At 42.3% G+C, this 16,768-nt stretch overlaps 1 protein-coding gene across 1 annotated transcript; it reads right to left on the reverse strand.

Annotated features, from left to right (window-relative positions):
• Nucleotides 1-4,187: 4,187 nt before the first annotated feature.
• Nucleotides 4,188-15,430, reverse strand: LOC308379318 (tumor necrosis factor receptor superfamily member 11B-like; the record flags this gene model as incomplete). The annotated part of the gene is made up of 5 exons (XM_080856404.1): nucleotides 4,188-4,579; nucleotides 5,969-6,193; nucleotides 9,330-9,542; nucleotides 11,390-11,759; nucleotides 15,383-15,430. 5 exons carry the CDS (start codon nucleotides 15,428-15,430, stop codon nucleotides 4,188-4,190), a joined length of 1,248 nt encoding a protein of 415 aa, XP_080712530.1.
• Nucleotides 15,431-16,768: the final 1,338 nt, after the last annotated feature.

Raw genomic sequence — 16,768 nt, forward strand, 5'->3', positions numbered from 1 at the left:
CTCTATCTTCCTTCTCACATCTTAACCGAAACTCTAGCTCTTTTCGCCGTTCAATGGCCAAAAATTCTTCACGTTTTAATTGCATCCCTAGCAATATCCTTTGCTGTTCTAACGTGAATCCCTTCCACCTATTCGATGCTGCGTTTGAGCGTTGAGGCGTCAAGAACGCAGCAGAGATCACAGGCTCCAGCACTGGATCAACCAAAAAGACATCCCTTGCAGCCAGCCCTTCCATAGCTAAACTGTGGGAATTTCTCACAATATAGAAATATTTCGCTAACCAAACAGAGTACTCTATTATGCCAAACAATATAGCCCACAATGTCCACTATGGCTACAACCAAAACAATTCTCGCTCACGTTGCCCTCCTCACCAAAAGCTACACGTCCTGACAATGTTTCACTCAACGTGTCTCGCTTACAACCGAAGGACTAGTGTTTTAGCATGGAGCTCCCCGCATCTAAAGCCCACACCAAAAAGCCTAACGTCTTCAGGTGTCTTCGTGATTAGGCTGGACTCAGCCCTCCCTCGTTCAACACTCAAAAACAAAAAATAAACAGGAAATAAAGAAAAACTTTTGTGCGGTCTCACCTACTGCGGGGTGTTCACTTTGCTCCAAAGTAATCCAATTTGGTTATTTCTCTTCGTTGTAAGCCAGACACCACTGAATTATCAAAACCCGACGTGCACTGTAACTTATATTCCACCAGCCAAACTGCATGGAATGTCGATGGAACTCTCCTTCGCCGCGTTACAAAACACAACAACCCAAATAACTACGGGGATTTCCCCAAACTACTTTTCAGCTGAGCCAACGCAATGAAAAAATGCAGACTCACCGAAATTTTCAGCAACACTTGCCGCATCCGACGGCACAATGCAGCTGCAATCAATTTAACAAAGAACTCAATCAATCACTAAATCTCAACTCCAAACTACACGATAACCTAATGTCACAATATCCACGAAAAAATCCTGGACGAGCCCCCACATGTCACGACTGCCTGGCTCAAGGCAGCCCTGACATAGAATGGGTCGACCACACCGTAGTTATAATTAAAAGGGTTTTATTTACATAATATAAACAATCAGTATATGTATTAAAATGAAAGTGTCGTGCAAGATGTCTAGGGGTAAACAAACAAGTAACAAACAAAAGTGTATAAACGCGACGAGGACGGAGGAAGTGTTCCCGGAGGAGTTCCTTAGTTGGACGTCTACACCAGGCTCTCACCACTGGAACAATCCAACCTTGGAACGGCAATGCAGAAAACCAGAGCAGAGAGCAGAGAGAGCGTCCATAGGAAACACCAGCCTCTTATAGGCCAGCCCATTTGGTTCAGCACTCACACCTGCAGGATGAATAAGGCACAGCCGTAACACAATAAAGGGGCGGAGCCCCTGGCCTGATTAGTAGGGCCGTAACAACAGTTATACGCATTTTCATTCCACTGATCTAAGTCAAATACATTGTAAGATTTTAGAGGCAAAGCCTGCCGCCCATATAGAGTGCATTCAATTCCATGGAAAGGTCAAACGATAACCTCACCTTTCCATTTGCAGAGACACTCGTGAGAACAATAATGTGGATGTGGCCTTACTTCCTCTGGACAATTACAATAACGGTAACAACTAAACCTTAAAGGTCAAAGGTGTCTTTCAGGCAGATATCTGTGGTTTATATCTGCAAAACGTACTGCAAATAGCAGTTGCAAAGTTGTGTTGATATTTGTTTGCACTCTTGAAATCTTTAATTCTGTAAATCATATACAAGACAGGTATGGCATAATGACACCTGGGCAGGAAGCAGAAGGCATGGCACCATCAGATTACAACACATCCTTACAGGACACTCAAAACAGTCACTGTCACCTGAACATGACAAGCAAGAGACATGATTGCACTTCATCCAAAACCATTTTGCATGATGGCTATCGTTGGCTAGAGCTGGCTCCATCCAGTCGAGAAATGTTCCAATCTGAGATTAAGCAGCGCTCACAAAGGGATCAGTGTGTGACACTGATCACTGGCTGCCCTCCCAGGGGACAGGGTCACGTTAAAACCAAAGGACATAAAAGACAGACCTAAGGATTAAGCATTTCACCACACGTCTATCCGCAGAAGTGCGTGAACAAATTGAATGTTTTTGACTTGGTTCCCCAAGTGCAGAAAAGTGTGTTACTGACCTAGCCACTTAAAGAGTAATGCAAATGGAAGCTAGTCAGACTGTGTTGTCTGATCACTGATAAGGTCATATGAAAACATTATGACATTCTAGGGTGTTTTTGCTGCTTTTTTTTAACTCAGATTGTGTGAGAATCAGATCTTGTCCTAAGATTGACTAACCATTTAACACAATTGCCAGTCTCCTCTATCCACTGCCTGGTAAGGTCAGTGGGGCCAAGTGAAGCTGATTCAAATAGAAAACAGCACATGTGAGTAACAAGTTTGTGAAGCTGTGGCTAATATTCAGGAAGGAAGATAGTATTCTACACTCTATCTTAGCTAACATGAGATTGTAGACTACATAAATGTCCCTATCAGTTAACAAAGTCACATGCTTAGCCAGCTAATAGCAGAGGCACCTGACTAACTGGAGTGTCTGGAATCTCCCCATCCCCTGCTGGTTTTGGGTGTTTCTACCAGTTAAAATTGTTTTGCTTGTGAAGAAGGGTCAAGCAGCATGGTGTTACAGCCAAATAAAGCTAGCATGTTAATGGAAGTATGCTTTATTGAAAAAGGATAGGTGGAGACTATTTGAGGGAGGACTGAAGGGCTTGACAAGCTACAGTCCAGTTGCATTGTCCCAATGATCCAGACCGCAAATCTTATTTCTTCAGAAATATTTCCAGAAGGACATGACCAATACTGTTTGAATTCAGTCTTTAAAAATTGATGTGTAGCCACTCACAGATGTCCGTTGCATTTGTTTTTTGTGAGAATAAGCCTAGTAATCACTGATTTTGTTCAAGGTGCCGAAATGTCCAAATTGAGCTGTGCCAGTCAACCAGCCTACACTCACACACCTCTCCAACTCCATTCCATCACTCGATAAAGACTTAAGAGAAGCACTCAGCCCGAGAGCATGACTCATCAACTCCCCGGGTCGTCTGGCCACTGTGTCATCTCGGGTCTACCCTTACTTTCCTGTCACACGCTCCACCACGTTCAACTACTGTCATGACTCACCAGTAGCCACACTGTGCTGCTGACCAGAGAGACAGTTCCCTTTATTCATAGGTGAAGAGGAAACAAGATTATCCCAGAGGTTTTTTTTTTTTTGCGTAGGATACCTTGACTACCCTCCCTCAGGGAACAAACATCATCTTCCTACACTCCACCTTCTTTTATTCTCAGTGACTGATCTAAAAATAATCCTAAATGAATGAAATGATATTTGTGAAACTCTCTAAAATAGTCAGTACACATTTAATTTAAGTGATCAAATATTAACATTACCAGGCATTTACAAAAACAAAACATAAGTTCAAATGCCATGTGATAGATTTGCTTTCCAGTCTGTCTCCAAAAAAAAGGAGACTGTGTCACAATTTGCTTAAAATGCCATTTCACAGAGACCATCAGCACAACAGAAACATTTCTGATAAAGGATTATGGATTTCATGTCTTCAAATGGTGTCACCATATACTGTATACATTCAGACTGCCAAATACATCATATGGCATAAACCTCTGATTCTGTGAAACATAGTACAAATTATACAAATTAATTTAAATCACCTCACGTTAAAAAAAAAATCACACAATGAACAGACGAAAACTGGGTTCAAAAGCACACAAGTTGATGTGTGACTTGCAGCATTCAGAGTCCAGCCTCCTGACAAACCCACACACACAAGCCTCTAGAACTTTCCGGTAAAAAAACAACAACACTTAAATAAACAAAAAAATAATAATTGCACTCCACTTTACTGTACATTCATGTCAACTAATATCTGTTTGCATTTGAACAGAATTCCGTAAAAGTTACTATTTTGCATGAGCTGAGCAGTCCAAACCAAAAAAAGGGAAACATTAAAAAGAAGAGGAATAACCCCCCTCTTTTCTGTCCTCACGTCAAATCCCCAACCCCACTCTAAATACACACCCACCCTTCCCTTCCTTTGTCATTTAACTATGTACAACTTCTTTTAAATAATTCTGCATTTTGAACTCTGGTCAGGGCCTAGTCGTTATAGGCTTTGGATTTAAAGCATGTGCTGTCCTGAATCATGTTGAAGAACATCTTCTCGTACAGCCGGTACACCGTGGAGGCCCCGATGATGCGGGCGATGCGCTTGAGGCTCTTGAGGAGGCGTTTGGAGACGCCCTGGCCCCGGAGCCTCCGCTGACCCTGAGCCAGGGCCTTGCCCACGTCGCGCTCGCTGTTACGGCTCTTCCACAGGTGCAGTAGCTGCAGGATGTGCTGCTGCGAGGAGCAGGAGACCACCAGGGTGCGGACCTCCTCTTCACTCACGCGCACGCCAGGCAGGCTGTGCGTCACTGCCAGCAGGTCGCCCAGGGTCAGATTCTTCAGGCCGGCGCAACGCAACACCTTCCTCTCGCAGACGTTCACTCCTGTGGCAGGAAATAGGAAAACATACACATTCAGGTTATGGACAGAGTTCACATCAATGCACACAATGTACTGATGCAGATCTTTGGATTTACCTGTTCTCTGTACCTATATACATTATGTACAAAAAACTGTACTAAAATGTACAATTCTTTTTATTAAAAACAATGCTGAGGCAGAAATTTATTTCAGTCTGTCAGTGTTCTGCATTGTCCCACACAGTACATGCCCTGAAGTGCCTGACTGGAGAGGCTGGAGGTATTTACCAGTAGGCCTTTTGTGGCTTTGAATCAGGTCTTACAACAAGCTGCATATATTCACCTCAGGTTTTAAATATATATGTAATAAAGAGTTGTCACAATTATGCCTGTGTGCTCACCAAACATAAAGATTGCCACAAACACTCAACTTATTTAGTATTTAAGTATGTATACTGTATATGGATAATCTACAGCATTTAAATGAATGAACATGTAGCATTTGTGTAATTCTTTATTTAATTGTGTATTTTCTGAATGTCCCTCATGACGTATTGACAAGACTACTGTGTGTGATGCTATTATTGGTATGGGCCCACAGAACCGTACCCTTTACAGTAACCCCAGAGTCATATGGTTATGGTCAGTCAGCTTGACATTTTCTTGCTCTGCATTGCTTTGTGGGTTACTATAAGAGAGAGGCAGACTCCACTTCTTGGAAACTGAACCCTGTGCTTTGGAGACCCTCGGAGGGACAATTCATAAAGATAAGCACCTATAGCAGCTGTTATGCTTCTGCTAATCTGAAACAGTTGTGTTAAAAAGAACAAAAACATACTTATGGTGCCAGGGTATGCTGGTCAGAAAAGGTTAAAAAGAAATTAAGCTGCTGGCCTCTATAAGTCTTTCTTTTTTAGTGTAGGGGACTGCTCAAGAGAGCTCTTTTTCCAAGAAAACATTTCTGTTGAACTCTTTAAAAAGGTCCCCAAGTTCTTACAGGGGATTTCAGTTCTCTGTTAAATGTGTCTGTTTACTGAGTAATGAGTAATGTGTTGGCTACTTACATGGAACAAAAGGGAACATTCAAAACGACACAACCGAGTCATTATTAGCTCATGAAAGTGAATGCGAAACTCAGTACGACACATTTTAAAGAGAGTAGTATTCAAATATGGCGCAAAAATGTTTTACACAAACAAAATAAATGACCTGAAGGGTAAAGCACAAAAGTTCCTTCTTTTTATGTCTCTCTACCCATCATCCTGTCATAAAACCGTCTTATAGATTCAACAGCACAAGTCAGTCAACCCACAACTAGGCAGTGAGCAGGCCACCGTCATGCACCTCACAACCACAAAGCGGGGATATGAGGGGGAGACCACTGGGGTGGTGGGAGAGGAGTCTAAGTCGGACCTTGGATGATGCTGAAGAGCTTGTCCTGGTCCTTGTTCTGTTCCCTCCAGAGCCTGAGGAGCTGCAGGAGCTGCTGCTGCGGGCTGCAGGCCTTCTTCAGCCTCTCCACGCTCTTCCAGTCCACGCGTCGCCCGGGCAGGCTCTCCAGCAGACGATCCAGGGGAATGGACACCAGGCGCGGGGACGCCAGGAACTGGAAGATGGCCTCCTCACACAGCAGGGTGTCTGAGAGGAAGAGGAGGGAGGGAGGGAAAGAGAGAGAAGGAGAGGGAGAGAGAGATTAATGACTTCACAAAATGTGTCTGGGCTAGGGTATCCTTTTTCCTGTCAACTATTTTAGTCACACTGGGCAGATTCGGCACAGACTGTCAGCAATCCTTCAAATTACAAATTAATACTTATCCCTATTGGAAAGGTTCAACTTTGCTCTCGAACACCATAAATAATGACTGCAAGATGAGAGAGAGATTTGTCATCTCTTCTTTCAAGAGATTACAGTGCATTGCACACACTTTCAGCCTTTTAAAAAGAAGTGATATCCCTTCTATCTTATATGGATGTGATACTGTAAACTTTTGGCAACAATTTAGATAAAATGTCAAGATGACTTTACATTTAGCAGACATTACATGCGTTCATTTAGCTGATACTTTTCTCCAAAGTAATTACACAGTACAGTGCAGAAAAACCCTATTGTCAGTGTGTGTGCTCCTTGCGTACTGAACCCAGGATTTTGCTTTATGAGCTGAGCTCCAGAAACACGCTGTCCCTGCCACCGTTCAGTAATAATCTCTATGATAGAGGCTTCATTAGTCAGTACAGAGCACTGTGAGGGTCCACCAACAGCACCCACCACTGATTTACAGTGTGATACATTACAAGGTATGATAGATATCATATATCTATAGATTTGATGTATGCGGTATGTTAAATATGTTTCATATGTGTGTTGTGGTTTATCTATATGAAGTGAGTATTACGTTTGACGGCATATTCTATGTCTCTCTAGTGTATAGGTTGAGCAAAGTTTCCAGGCAAAAGCTCTAGATAAGACCGAAGGTCCCAAAAACAACATGACCAGACATGCATGAATCAAAAGCACATTTTTTGGTGGGAAACCAAAGAATACACCCTACACCCCTAAAAGTGGTCCAACATTGTTGCTGTAAATTTTATTGTGTAAAAGAAACCTTTATACAAGCCAGTAGCAAATGGCTTTTACAGAACCTTTAAAATGGGCTACACAGTTGGTAAAATGCTTTCTTTCCATCACCAAAAGGGTAGAGAGGGTAGTTCTATTTTCTGTTAAACAGTTTCTTTCATCCCGGCAAAGTGCGGAAATTCTTTTAAAATGACAGTCAGGTCACCCAGACTAACTCACTTTCACATGGTCTGGATAATCTTTTGCAAATTACCAACACATGATTCAGTTCTGCACCGTGCCTGATTCTTTCTGTCACTGGTGCCTCAAAGGAGACAAAGCTGGGACAAGCGTACAATGGATGCCATTTCCCAGAAACACAAATGAAACATCCAGCAAGACCATATTTTACTCTCAGAACCATTCTGAGTTCCTCACTCTCCTGTTAAATGTACCAGATCTTTCACTATCAAAAATGTCAAGGTATTTTCATACTGGTGAAGGAAATAAATGTGTGTATGCTTGTGTGCACGTGTGTGCTTGTGTGCACGTGTTTGTGCATGCGTGTGTGTGTGTGAGTGTGTGTGTGTGTGTGTGTGTGTGTGTGTGTGTGTGAGTGTGTGTGTGTGCGTGTGTGTGAGAGAGAGAACACAACTCATTTCTTAAAAATGAGTAATATCCTTGTTGAGTGACTGTGTTAGCACCATTTAATATTTAAGTATGCGCCCTGGTCCAGAAGTAATTCCTTAGGTTGCCATCAATATGACTCAGTTTCCTTTCTGGTTGTCTTAGGATATGATGTCACCATTTAAACATTTCCTCATGGGTCCTAACAGCTGTCCATTCCTGTATTCCGACCCTTTCTCTTTCACATTGCTAATGCTGTCTTGAGTGGAGTTGATGAAGTATCCTCCTTGTACTTTCCCTTTCTCTCAGTAAAGTGTTGATGCTTATTCTGCAGCAGTTCAGATTCTTACTTATATCTCTAATAGCGGCATAAAATAATTTTATGACAGTTATAATTACAATTACAATTTCATTGTTCAAAATACATTCCATGAGGGCTCCACTATACAGAGCAGACAGAGTGGTCTTGTGTCTATTTGAGATGCTTGACAAAATGTTGTCTATTTTGCCCAAATTTCAACTATGTTGAAGGAAATCTCAATCTACTACGTCAAACATAATGCCCTGTTCCCAGAGCTGCAGAATAAAACCCAAATCAAGTTCATACTTGAATATGAGAATAATTGTAATTGCCTTTGGCACTCAGTCCGCAGCCTCAGGACTGCTACAGAATAATAACAGCAGTACTGATATCCAATATAACAGCATTCCCTCTTATGTAATATAGTGCCTTTCTAAATACACATACTTTTAAAACCTACAATCCTCGTGTGGTGATAAAGAGCCCACCTGAGTGCAGTCCTGTCTGTCTATGCCCAATACTGTTCACCATGAACCCTCTTTCATCAAGACGGCATGCCAGAAGAACGATAAAATGTACAACTGAAAAAAGTTATCCTTTGTGCGAAAAAGGAATTTGCACAAAGGATAAAGACCCCACATTCATTTTTCAAAATACAATAATGTTGCCTAAAATATAACCAATACAATTCCACTGTATCCATTCTGTTCCATTGGACAGGCTGAATGCAATGGATGATTTATTTATGTATCATTTTTATTACTTTACTACAATCAATAGCGTCAAGCAAGTTTATGAATGTAGAATTTTGGCTGCGTTCTGGAATCCCATTTAGTACAGCACAGAGGCCACACATGATTTCCTAAATGTGCATTTTTTTTTATATCATGTATATGTCTTATGCTGTAGACTGTGAGCTATTTTATTGTTGTACAATACAATGAACCTGCCAGAACAATTCTCACACTGAACGATTTGCTCTATTCTATTGTTTTCACACAAGTTGAGTATATCAGAAAACCATTTTGGGGGCTGCCGAAGTTTAGGTCATATGTTACAACCACTGTATGGCATCCTAGCTCTCATATGAGAGTGAGTGCATGTCAAAGGTTGCAGGGGATCATTCATTTAGATAGGTCTAAGTCCACTGTGACAGCAGTCAGTTGCAAACTTGATGATGCCTTTGAAAATTCAGTGACAGTGAGTGTCATCTAACCAACCTTGGCCTACTCTGGCCTCTGAATAGTGGTGCCGTCATGGTGGTAATGACACGTTCTAGGTGCTGGGCTCACCTGTGTGGCACTGCATGTCGTGGGTGGTGCACTCTGTGGAGACTACTGCTTCGTTCTCACACACCACATCCTGTGCGCTGGTGCCGCGTTGTAGGGTCTTGAAGCCCAGCTGGCTGCAGTTGCGCTGGGGGACGCAGGGCTCTGTTGCCGACGCCACACTGGAATAATAGCCATCGGGGCACGTCTGACACACTGTGTCGCTCTCTGGAGTGCCTGGACACACATAAATACAAACACGCACACAGTCAGACTAAGGCTTCACTTGAAGTGTAATACATTTTTTTAGCAGCATTAAAATCTTCATTAAATGTTGTCATTATGTTGAAATGTAGCCCCACTCAATGTAGTTAAGTCGAGAGGTTAAAAGTACAATTTTAGGAGTTGACATACACACAAATTATAATGGATGTCTGTCTGCATCCTCTATAGAATATGAAGGGTCTCTGAATTATTTCCAGGTGGTCTGAATTGGAAATGTTTTCATGATGGGTAGACAAACGATCCGCTCGCGAAGAAGACTTTTCTGAGCTTTTGGCACCGGCCCAAAAAATGAATTATATAAAGACCACTGACTGAACCACATTTAGCTCTGATAACTGTGGGAGTGGATGTGCAGTTAATGGTGGTCTTTTTCAGTAATCAGACATATGGCTTGAGGTTTCAGTGATGACAGTCAGATGATCAGGAACAGAAACCTTCGTGACAGTGGCCTAAGAAAGGTCAGGGTCTCTTGGTTTTCTTCATTCAGGGCCACATGACTTACTACACAGAAGCACACCCTTTTCATACTATAAATAGAATTTTTTATAATTACACACTCAGAATATAAAAATAGGCAATGTAGAAAACTGACAAGGTTTTCCTCCTTGTGAATAAATGGTATTACTTAAAGAGTTCATATAGTTTATATGGACTTTTCATTTGAAAGCCTAGATTGATGTTTTACAATTTATATTATTTGTGATAAGTGCTCTTACAGTAATCTATCAATCACTGTCAGCCTGTCTGTCTTTTGGTTTCTCTAGTTATCTATCTACCTATCTGTCTTTCAATAAATCAGAATGCAATCCTTGATCATGAACTATATTGCCATCTTCTGGTGACTGCATTCTATGAATTTGAGTGGCTTGAATAATTTTAAATGAAAAAATAAAACATTCCTACACAGGTCCAATATCGGACACACCTAGTAGTGTTTGTTATTACACATTATGTAAGAAAACTAAAGGTGTAATTCGCGTATAACTGTGGAAAAGAGAGAGTTTGAGGGAGATGACAACTTGTCACAAAGAACCTCTATTCCTCATCTGTTATGGAGACTGCAGACTGTTGATGGGAAGGGTTTGGCCAGGGAAATACCCCCTTGGACGCAGTCCATAGCTTTTAGATGGGCGAGCACGTTGCCCGCAGCAGGCCATGGGATAAAGTGCGGCCTGATTAAAAGTGTGGAGAAGAGAATCTCAAAAAACAAATATGCAAATTTAACTGCCACAGCAGATTGGATCCCGCTTTTCTCCCGAACGCCCTGGCCCTGGACGAGCGGGTGGGTCTCAGCGTTCACGGCCAGCCGAGCCGAGCCGAGCCCGGCTACCTCCGCCGTGATGAAAGATGCTGTCACTCACTGCTGCTGGCCGCTGCCAGAGAAGTTACTACCCCTGCGCCATCGTCAAGGGCTCTCCCCCTGCCTTGCAGCCCTGTCACTCACACACTGTATGCCCTGTTCAGCGCCAGCCAAGCAAACATATCCAGCACACTGGCCCCCTCAGCGGACGCCAGGGATAACACTCATGTGATATTTGCACATTGTTATTAGTTATTTCCACTGTTATTGTACGGGTGTAGTTTCTACAAGGCATGAAACTGGATTTTTGGGAAGATGCCAGAACGGATGCTTTCGCATGCAGCTGTACTGTCTGTGATTTTTTTTTTAGAGGGGTTTTGCATAGACAGACAGGGAAACTGCCTGGGAAAGGAGAGAAATGTGCACAGATGGTCCTGCAAGAATTCAAGAGGGGCATACACCTGCTGAGGACAGTGGGGAGACAGTCAAGCACACTCACCCAGGGCTACGACCCCACTGCCAGGCAGGCACGCTGTGTGGCGCACACAGAACTCCACCACCAGGTGGTAGCCTGGCACGCACTCACACACCTGGTCGTGGGTGCTGTTGCACTCCTGCCGCACCAGCTGCTTCTCCTTGCAGACAGCGGTGCAGTACTGGCAGCTCTCCCCCCAGTGCCACTGCTCCGCAAAGTGCCTCTCCGGGCAAGGGCTGCACTCGGTGGGGCCGTGGGCACCGCAGTGGCACTTGACAGCCGTGCCGGGTGGGCATTGGTCGCACAGGTGCAGCTCGAACGTCACCGGATCTCGATGTTGGTACTGATGGGACTGCACATCATGGATGGCCCAGGCAATCGAAGCAGTGAGGAACTGAGGAGAGGGATGACATGAGATATAAAAGTGAGTTGTGAGATGACATGAGATATAAGAATGAGTTGTGGGGTATTAGGGAATAAAGGCCAGGAATGACCCTGACTTCAGGAGACACACAGCACCACTAGGGCAACATATGGCAAACAGCATCACTGCCACCCTGCCCTACACACCCCTTCAGAGTAAACATACCATTTGGTGTGAATATTTGCTTAATGTAGAACTGGAATGTTAACCAGCTGTAAATCCAGTAAATCTGTGTATGTTTAACAACTGGGTTAGGACTGGGTGGAGATTTGTTTCACACACACACAGGTGACGCTTGATGAGGCCAGAGATAATTTGTCGTCTGGTCACGACAAGGAATACACAGGATTCTGGGTCCCTTGGCCTGTGGAGTGGTGGATTTCCCCGAAACTCGGCTGCCATAACAAAACAACAACAATAACGGCAAATGGAACGGCGTGTTTTCCGGATCTCCCAGTTGCCCTGGAGTGACTTATCTTGGCATGCGCTCAGGCGCGCATACTTCACACGAGGATGGAGGATGTGACAGTGGCTGAAAGTCTGAGTGGGTTCCCAGACCAAACATCACTCATGTTCTCCATGGCAGGTGGCACGAATTTTTGGAGGAAATCATTAAGTCCTCAAATGTGTTTCACTGTGGGGGAATGCCATAGGAAGAGGAATAAAGAGGGTGGAAAAGCCATTGAACTTTTAGCCTCTTCAGTGTTCAGTGGGATGCTGCCATTTGATGACATACTGTTCAGCGCTCAAGACCATAATTATATGGCTGTATAGGGCCTCTGACGACCATAATTGCACCATTCAAACGATCAGAAGGAAACTCACAAAGGATGACTCTTGTGGCCTGTCGCCAGCTAAAAATTCAAACGCTTGATTTCAAGGTATGTTGCATTCATCTCTGTAAAACGTACGGTTGCATGTTGTTCTAAAGCCAAAGGCGTGTTACAAGATTTCTTGTAACAGAAACTCAAAGCAGTGACTACATGGCTTCCATGGGACCATGGCAATATGAATTAAGAAGGCCGTCAACAAGACTTTCAAAGCCACACATCACTTTGGATCATTAGCCATAGTTTGATTTCAAATGTACATAACCGGGAGAAAAGTCCTGAAAAAATGTAGAGAGTCTTATTACAACTAGTGATTGACATGTATAATGGCATACGGACCAAAGCAATTGGCTCAAAGGTCTGATCCAGGAACAGCAAGTTAAATCTCTGAAGTCTCCGAAATCTGTGCACTGCATGTGCAGAGACTATCAGGAAGACAAATGAGCATCCTCTGCATGACGAACCAGAGGCCACACAGGCCGAGCCATTACTCAAGACTCCCACAACAACAGCCACTTAACACAGACATTACCACTTCCAGCACTCCTAAACAAAGACATCATCTTAAACCCCCAGACTTAGTACAGACCATTTTTCCCCATACAGACAGTTGGTTGCAGCTATTACTGCCACTACAGGTTCACAGAGCAAAAGACGCACAAAGTGGAACAGACTTCCAGCTTTGCTCAAACTAAGCCAGTTGACAGATACTGACAGACACTACACACATCAGCATACAGGCACACATCAACATTCAGACACACATCACCATTCAGGCTACGATCACCGTTAAAACAGGCTGCATTTCTCTGCTGAGACCACTGCTAAACTTAGATCTCCGTGATTTCTGTGATGTTCTCCTTGCCTGGAGGCCCAGCAGACATCGCCTGGGAGGCCTGGCATCAGACAACTGCAGCTCTGTCTCCATCATCATCATAAAGCCATCAAGACTTCAAACAGCATGCAGATGAGAGACCGAGAGAGAGCACATTATGTACACAAGCCAAACTTTCAAAGACAGGATCACAGAAGTTCACAAGCCCACCTACAGTCTTTCTGTTTACCTGACCTGCTGTAAAGTGAAAGGAGGCATTATGATAAGAAACTCTTACATTCAGATTTTTTTTATAAAGTTGAGAAAAGTCTACTGGGTGCATTAGTCAAACATTTTACAACACTATGCTTTTTAATAATCTTCTTATTAATATATACTATAGATATTATAGAAATTGTATCTTTTGTAATGCCTGAGTACTGCAACTGATATGCTTTTTCTGAATAAATGGAAGGGATTTTCAATTTATGAAAATACATAAGCTGTAAAGTCTTGCAAAATATACGCAAAATGCTACTTGTACTGAGCCAGGTGCTGTAATATAGACAGATGAATAAAATGTTAGTGGACGAGAAAGACTCCTATCTGGGGCAACTATAATTAACAGTTATTATTATCAATCCAAAACAAAACACTACACTGATTTTTGGCAAGTAGGCAAAGAAATGAGGAAGTTCATACACAATGTATCACAACTGTATGTCAAACCCACCGTTGGATGGAAAACAGGGCTTATCTAGTTTGTTGAACTCGTTCAAGGGAGATTCACTGCATTGGCTATTGCAGTAGAGTCAGAATTAGGGAAGTGCAGCTGCCCCCACCTGTTCCGTCGAACAAGAACAAAGACTGGAGATTTTGAAAAGTGATAACTGACAACTGATCAGCAACGGTTTCATGGGAGACCCCGATCACTCTGTAAGCAGCATGGACCTAATGTGTGATGGCATCAAACATATGTGTATTCAAAGCGTTTTGAAAACAAAATCATATGTAAAGTCCAAAAATCATGCTTGAGCATGTAGTTAGATACATATCAAAACACAAATGCAAATACAGGATAGCGGCCAGCTTGAGCAACATGCAAAGCATATGATGGGAAACAACTGGTCTTTTCAGCGGGTATTAGTCTATGAAAGAATGCAGGTGCGGACTCTTTGTGGAGCGAACCTTGCAAACGAGATGAGTCTGTCTCTTATTTCATTATTTGAACGTGTTTTTACCTACACAAAGTAGACTCAGTTTTTTATCGTTGTTGTCACTGGAATAAAATAAAATCACGTATGCTGTAGTGCGGCTATCATGAAGCCGTTTTCAGGATATTTGACCGTATTTTAGTGTTATTTGTAGGGCTTCCTGACATCGCAAATAAGCCTATAATAACTTCTACATGTGTTTAAAGCCACTCAAAAGACTGTATAGACTGTACGCATGTTCTGAGATGACTGGCACTACGACTCTTATCATATCTCCCAGCGGTAAGCAACTGACAGAAATCCAATGAAGACGTGAACTGTCTTCAAATGTGGCATTTGGACACCTTTCTCGCCTCTTCAGTAACGGGTTCTTCGCGATTTTTCATTCAATTGAATTAAAATGACAGGCAAATATAAGACAGTTTGGAGGAAAGCGAAATTATGACTCGTCAAGCGCTTTCATTCGCCTCCACAATAACATAACTCATAATGTTTTTAGAATAACCTTCTTCAGCAGACTAAGTGACTGTATTCCCAAAGGTAACAGCTACAGCGTAGCCCTCTTCTTATTTCTCCACAAAATGCACAGGGGTGACCGGTGCTCAGCGCTTTCATCCTCATCATACACCAGTCCTCGCGTGAAGCGATAGTAGCGTTCACAGAATAGGTAAAGTGTTCACGAGCTCCGTGTACAAAATTGCGCAAAGACGAAACAAGTACGTTGACAGCACTCACCATGTACATTTTCATCGATGTCTGAGGTCTCATATTTCGAACAGTCATCTCTCCTCCCAAGAAAACTCGGTTTGAAAGAAGTCCGTTTCCATATATACTTTGGGATAAAGGAAGAGGTCTGTGCCCACCCACTTCACCCGCTTTCAACTGGCTACGTTCTTAGAGGACACCCTAAAAAAACTCTGAAAAAAACGTGTGAATCTGTGAAGTCATTCGTACGCAGAGAAGAAGGCAATGAAAATAAATATGAAAATATGACGTGACTTATTGAATGCTATAGGTCAGTTTTCATAATGAAATTCATGATGTAATTACTGGCATACTTATTTAAAATTACTCATCATCCTCTGTTCCACTCAGTCAACACGCATGAATTACTGTAATGGAAAATAAATACAGAAAAATCGAATTTTTATTCATGTATCAGACCTTGGCATGATTCTCGTTCTGACATCTCATATATCCCACATTTCAATATGAACTCTTCCATCATAATTACAATTATGAGCTTACAATTCCAGAAGTGCATCCAAACAGACACTTGTACTGGAACGTATACTATGGGGGTTTTCTCCATGAAGTTATGTTGAACAAGCACTCATTTCAAGGGACCTTTGTCAGTAATGCCTGGGCTATAAAGACAGTTACTATGTACAGCAATAAAATTAATATATTCACCAAACTTAAGCAACACTCCACTCTCAGTGACCTGTTACCTGGCAGCTATATCTAACTTAACTCTAATTTATATTCGTCATTGTAAAGGGAGAATAGAAAAATGTTTTGTTTATTATTTAAGGTGGGCTATCATAATGATGTTGGACTGGGAATCAGAATGCAAAGATCACCTCAGCTTTTGTTAAATGATACAGGCATTTATATGCATAGAGACATAGATCATGGGATGATATGAGTTTCATTGTGAAATTAAAATGACATTTTCCTAATTTTCCATTTACTTCAACTGACATAACTCTAAATTCTGATCCAGGTTTAATTTAGACAGAAAGTTATTAGTGCATTACTGATCATTGAGCCCAACACATTTCTGTCATTCGATTAAAACCTCTGATACAACATAGAATGTTTTAGTTCAACTCTAAGTTGTCATTATCCATGTAGAACAAGTACAGTACATTTTATTTGGGAAAAAGCACAACAAAATCTAAATCCCCCACTTATGTTGTCCATTTTTTGTAAGCTTTTCTCTTCAGTTTCACTCATACCCAGTTTCAACTAACAAGGGTTGCTGCAAAGCCCAGCTGCATGTAAAATGTTTTCACCAGTAACAGTTTTATGACAGCCACAGAGCACGATGGTCACACACTCACTGCAGTTCACTGTCTGGGCGTCAATTTCCCTGCCTGGCGATATCAAAACCACAGA

Source organism: Sprattus sprattus (genome assembly GCF_963457725.1).
Source record: "Sprattus sprattus genome assembly, chromosome: 18".
Lineage (NCBI taxonomy): Eukaryota > Metazoa > Chordata > Actinopteri > Clupeiformes > Clupeidae > Sprattus > Sprattus sprattus.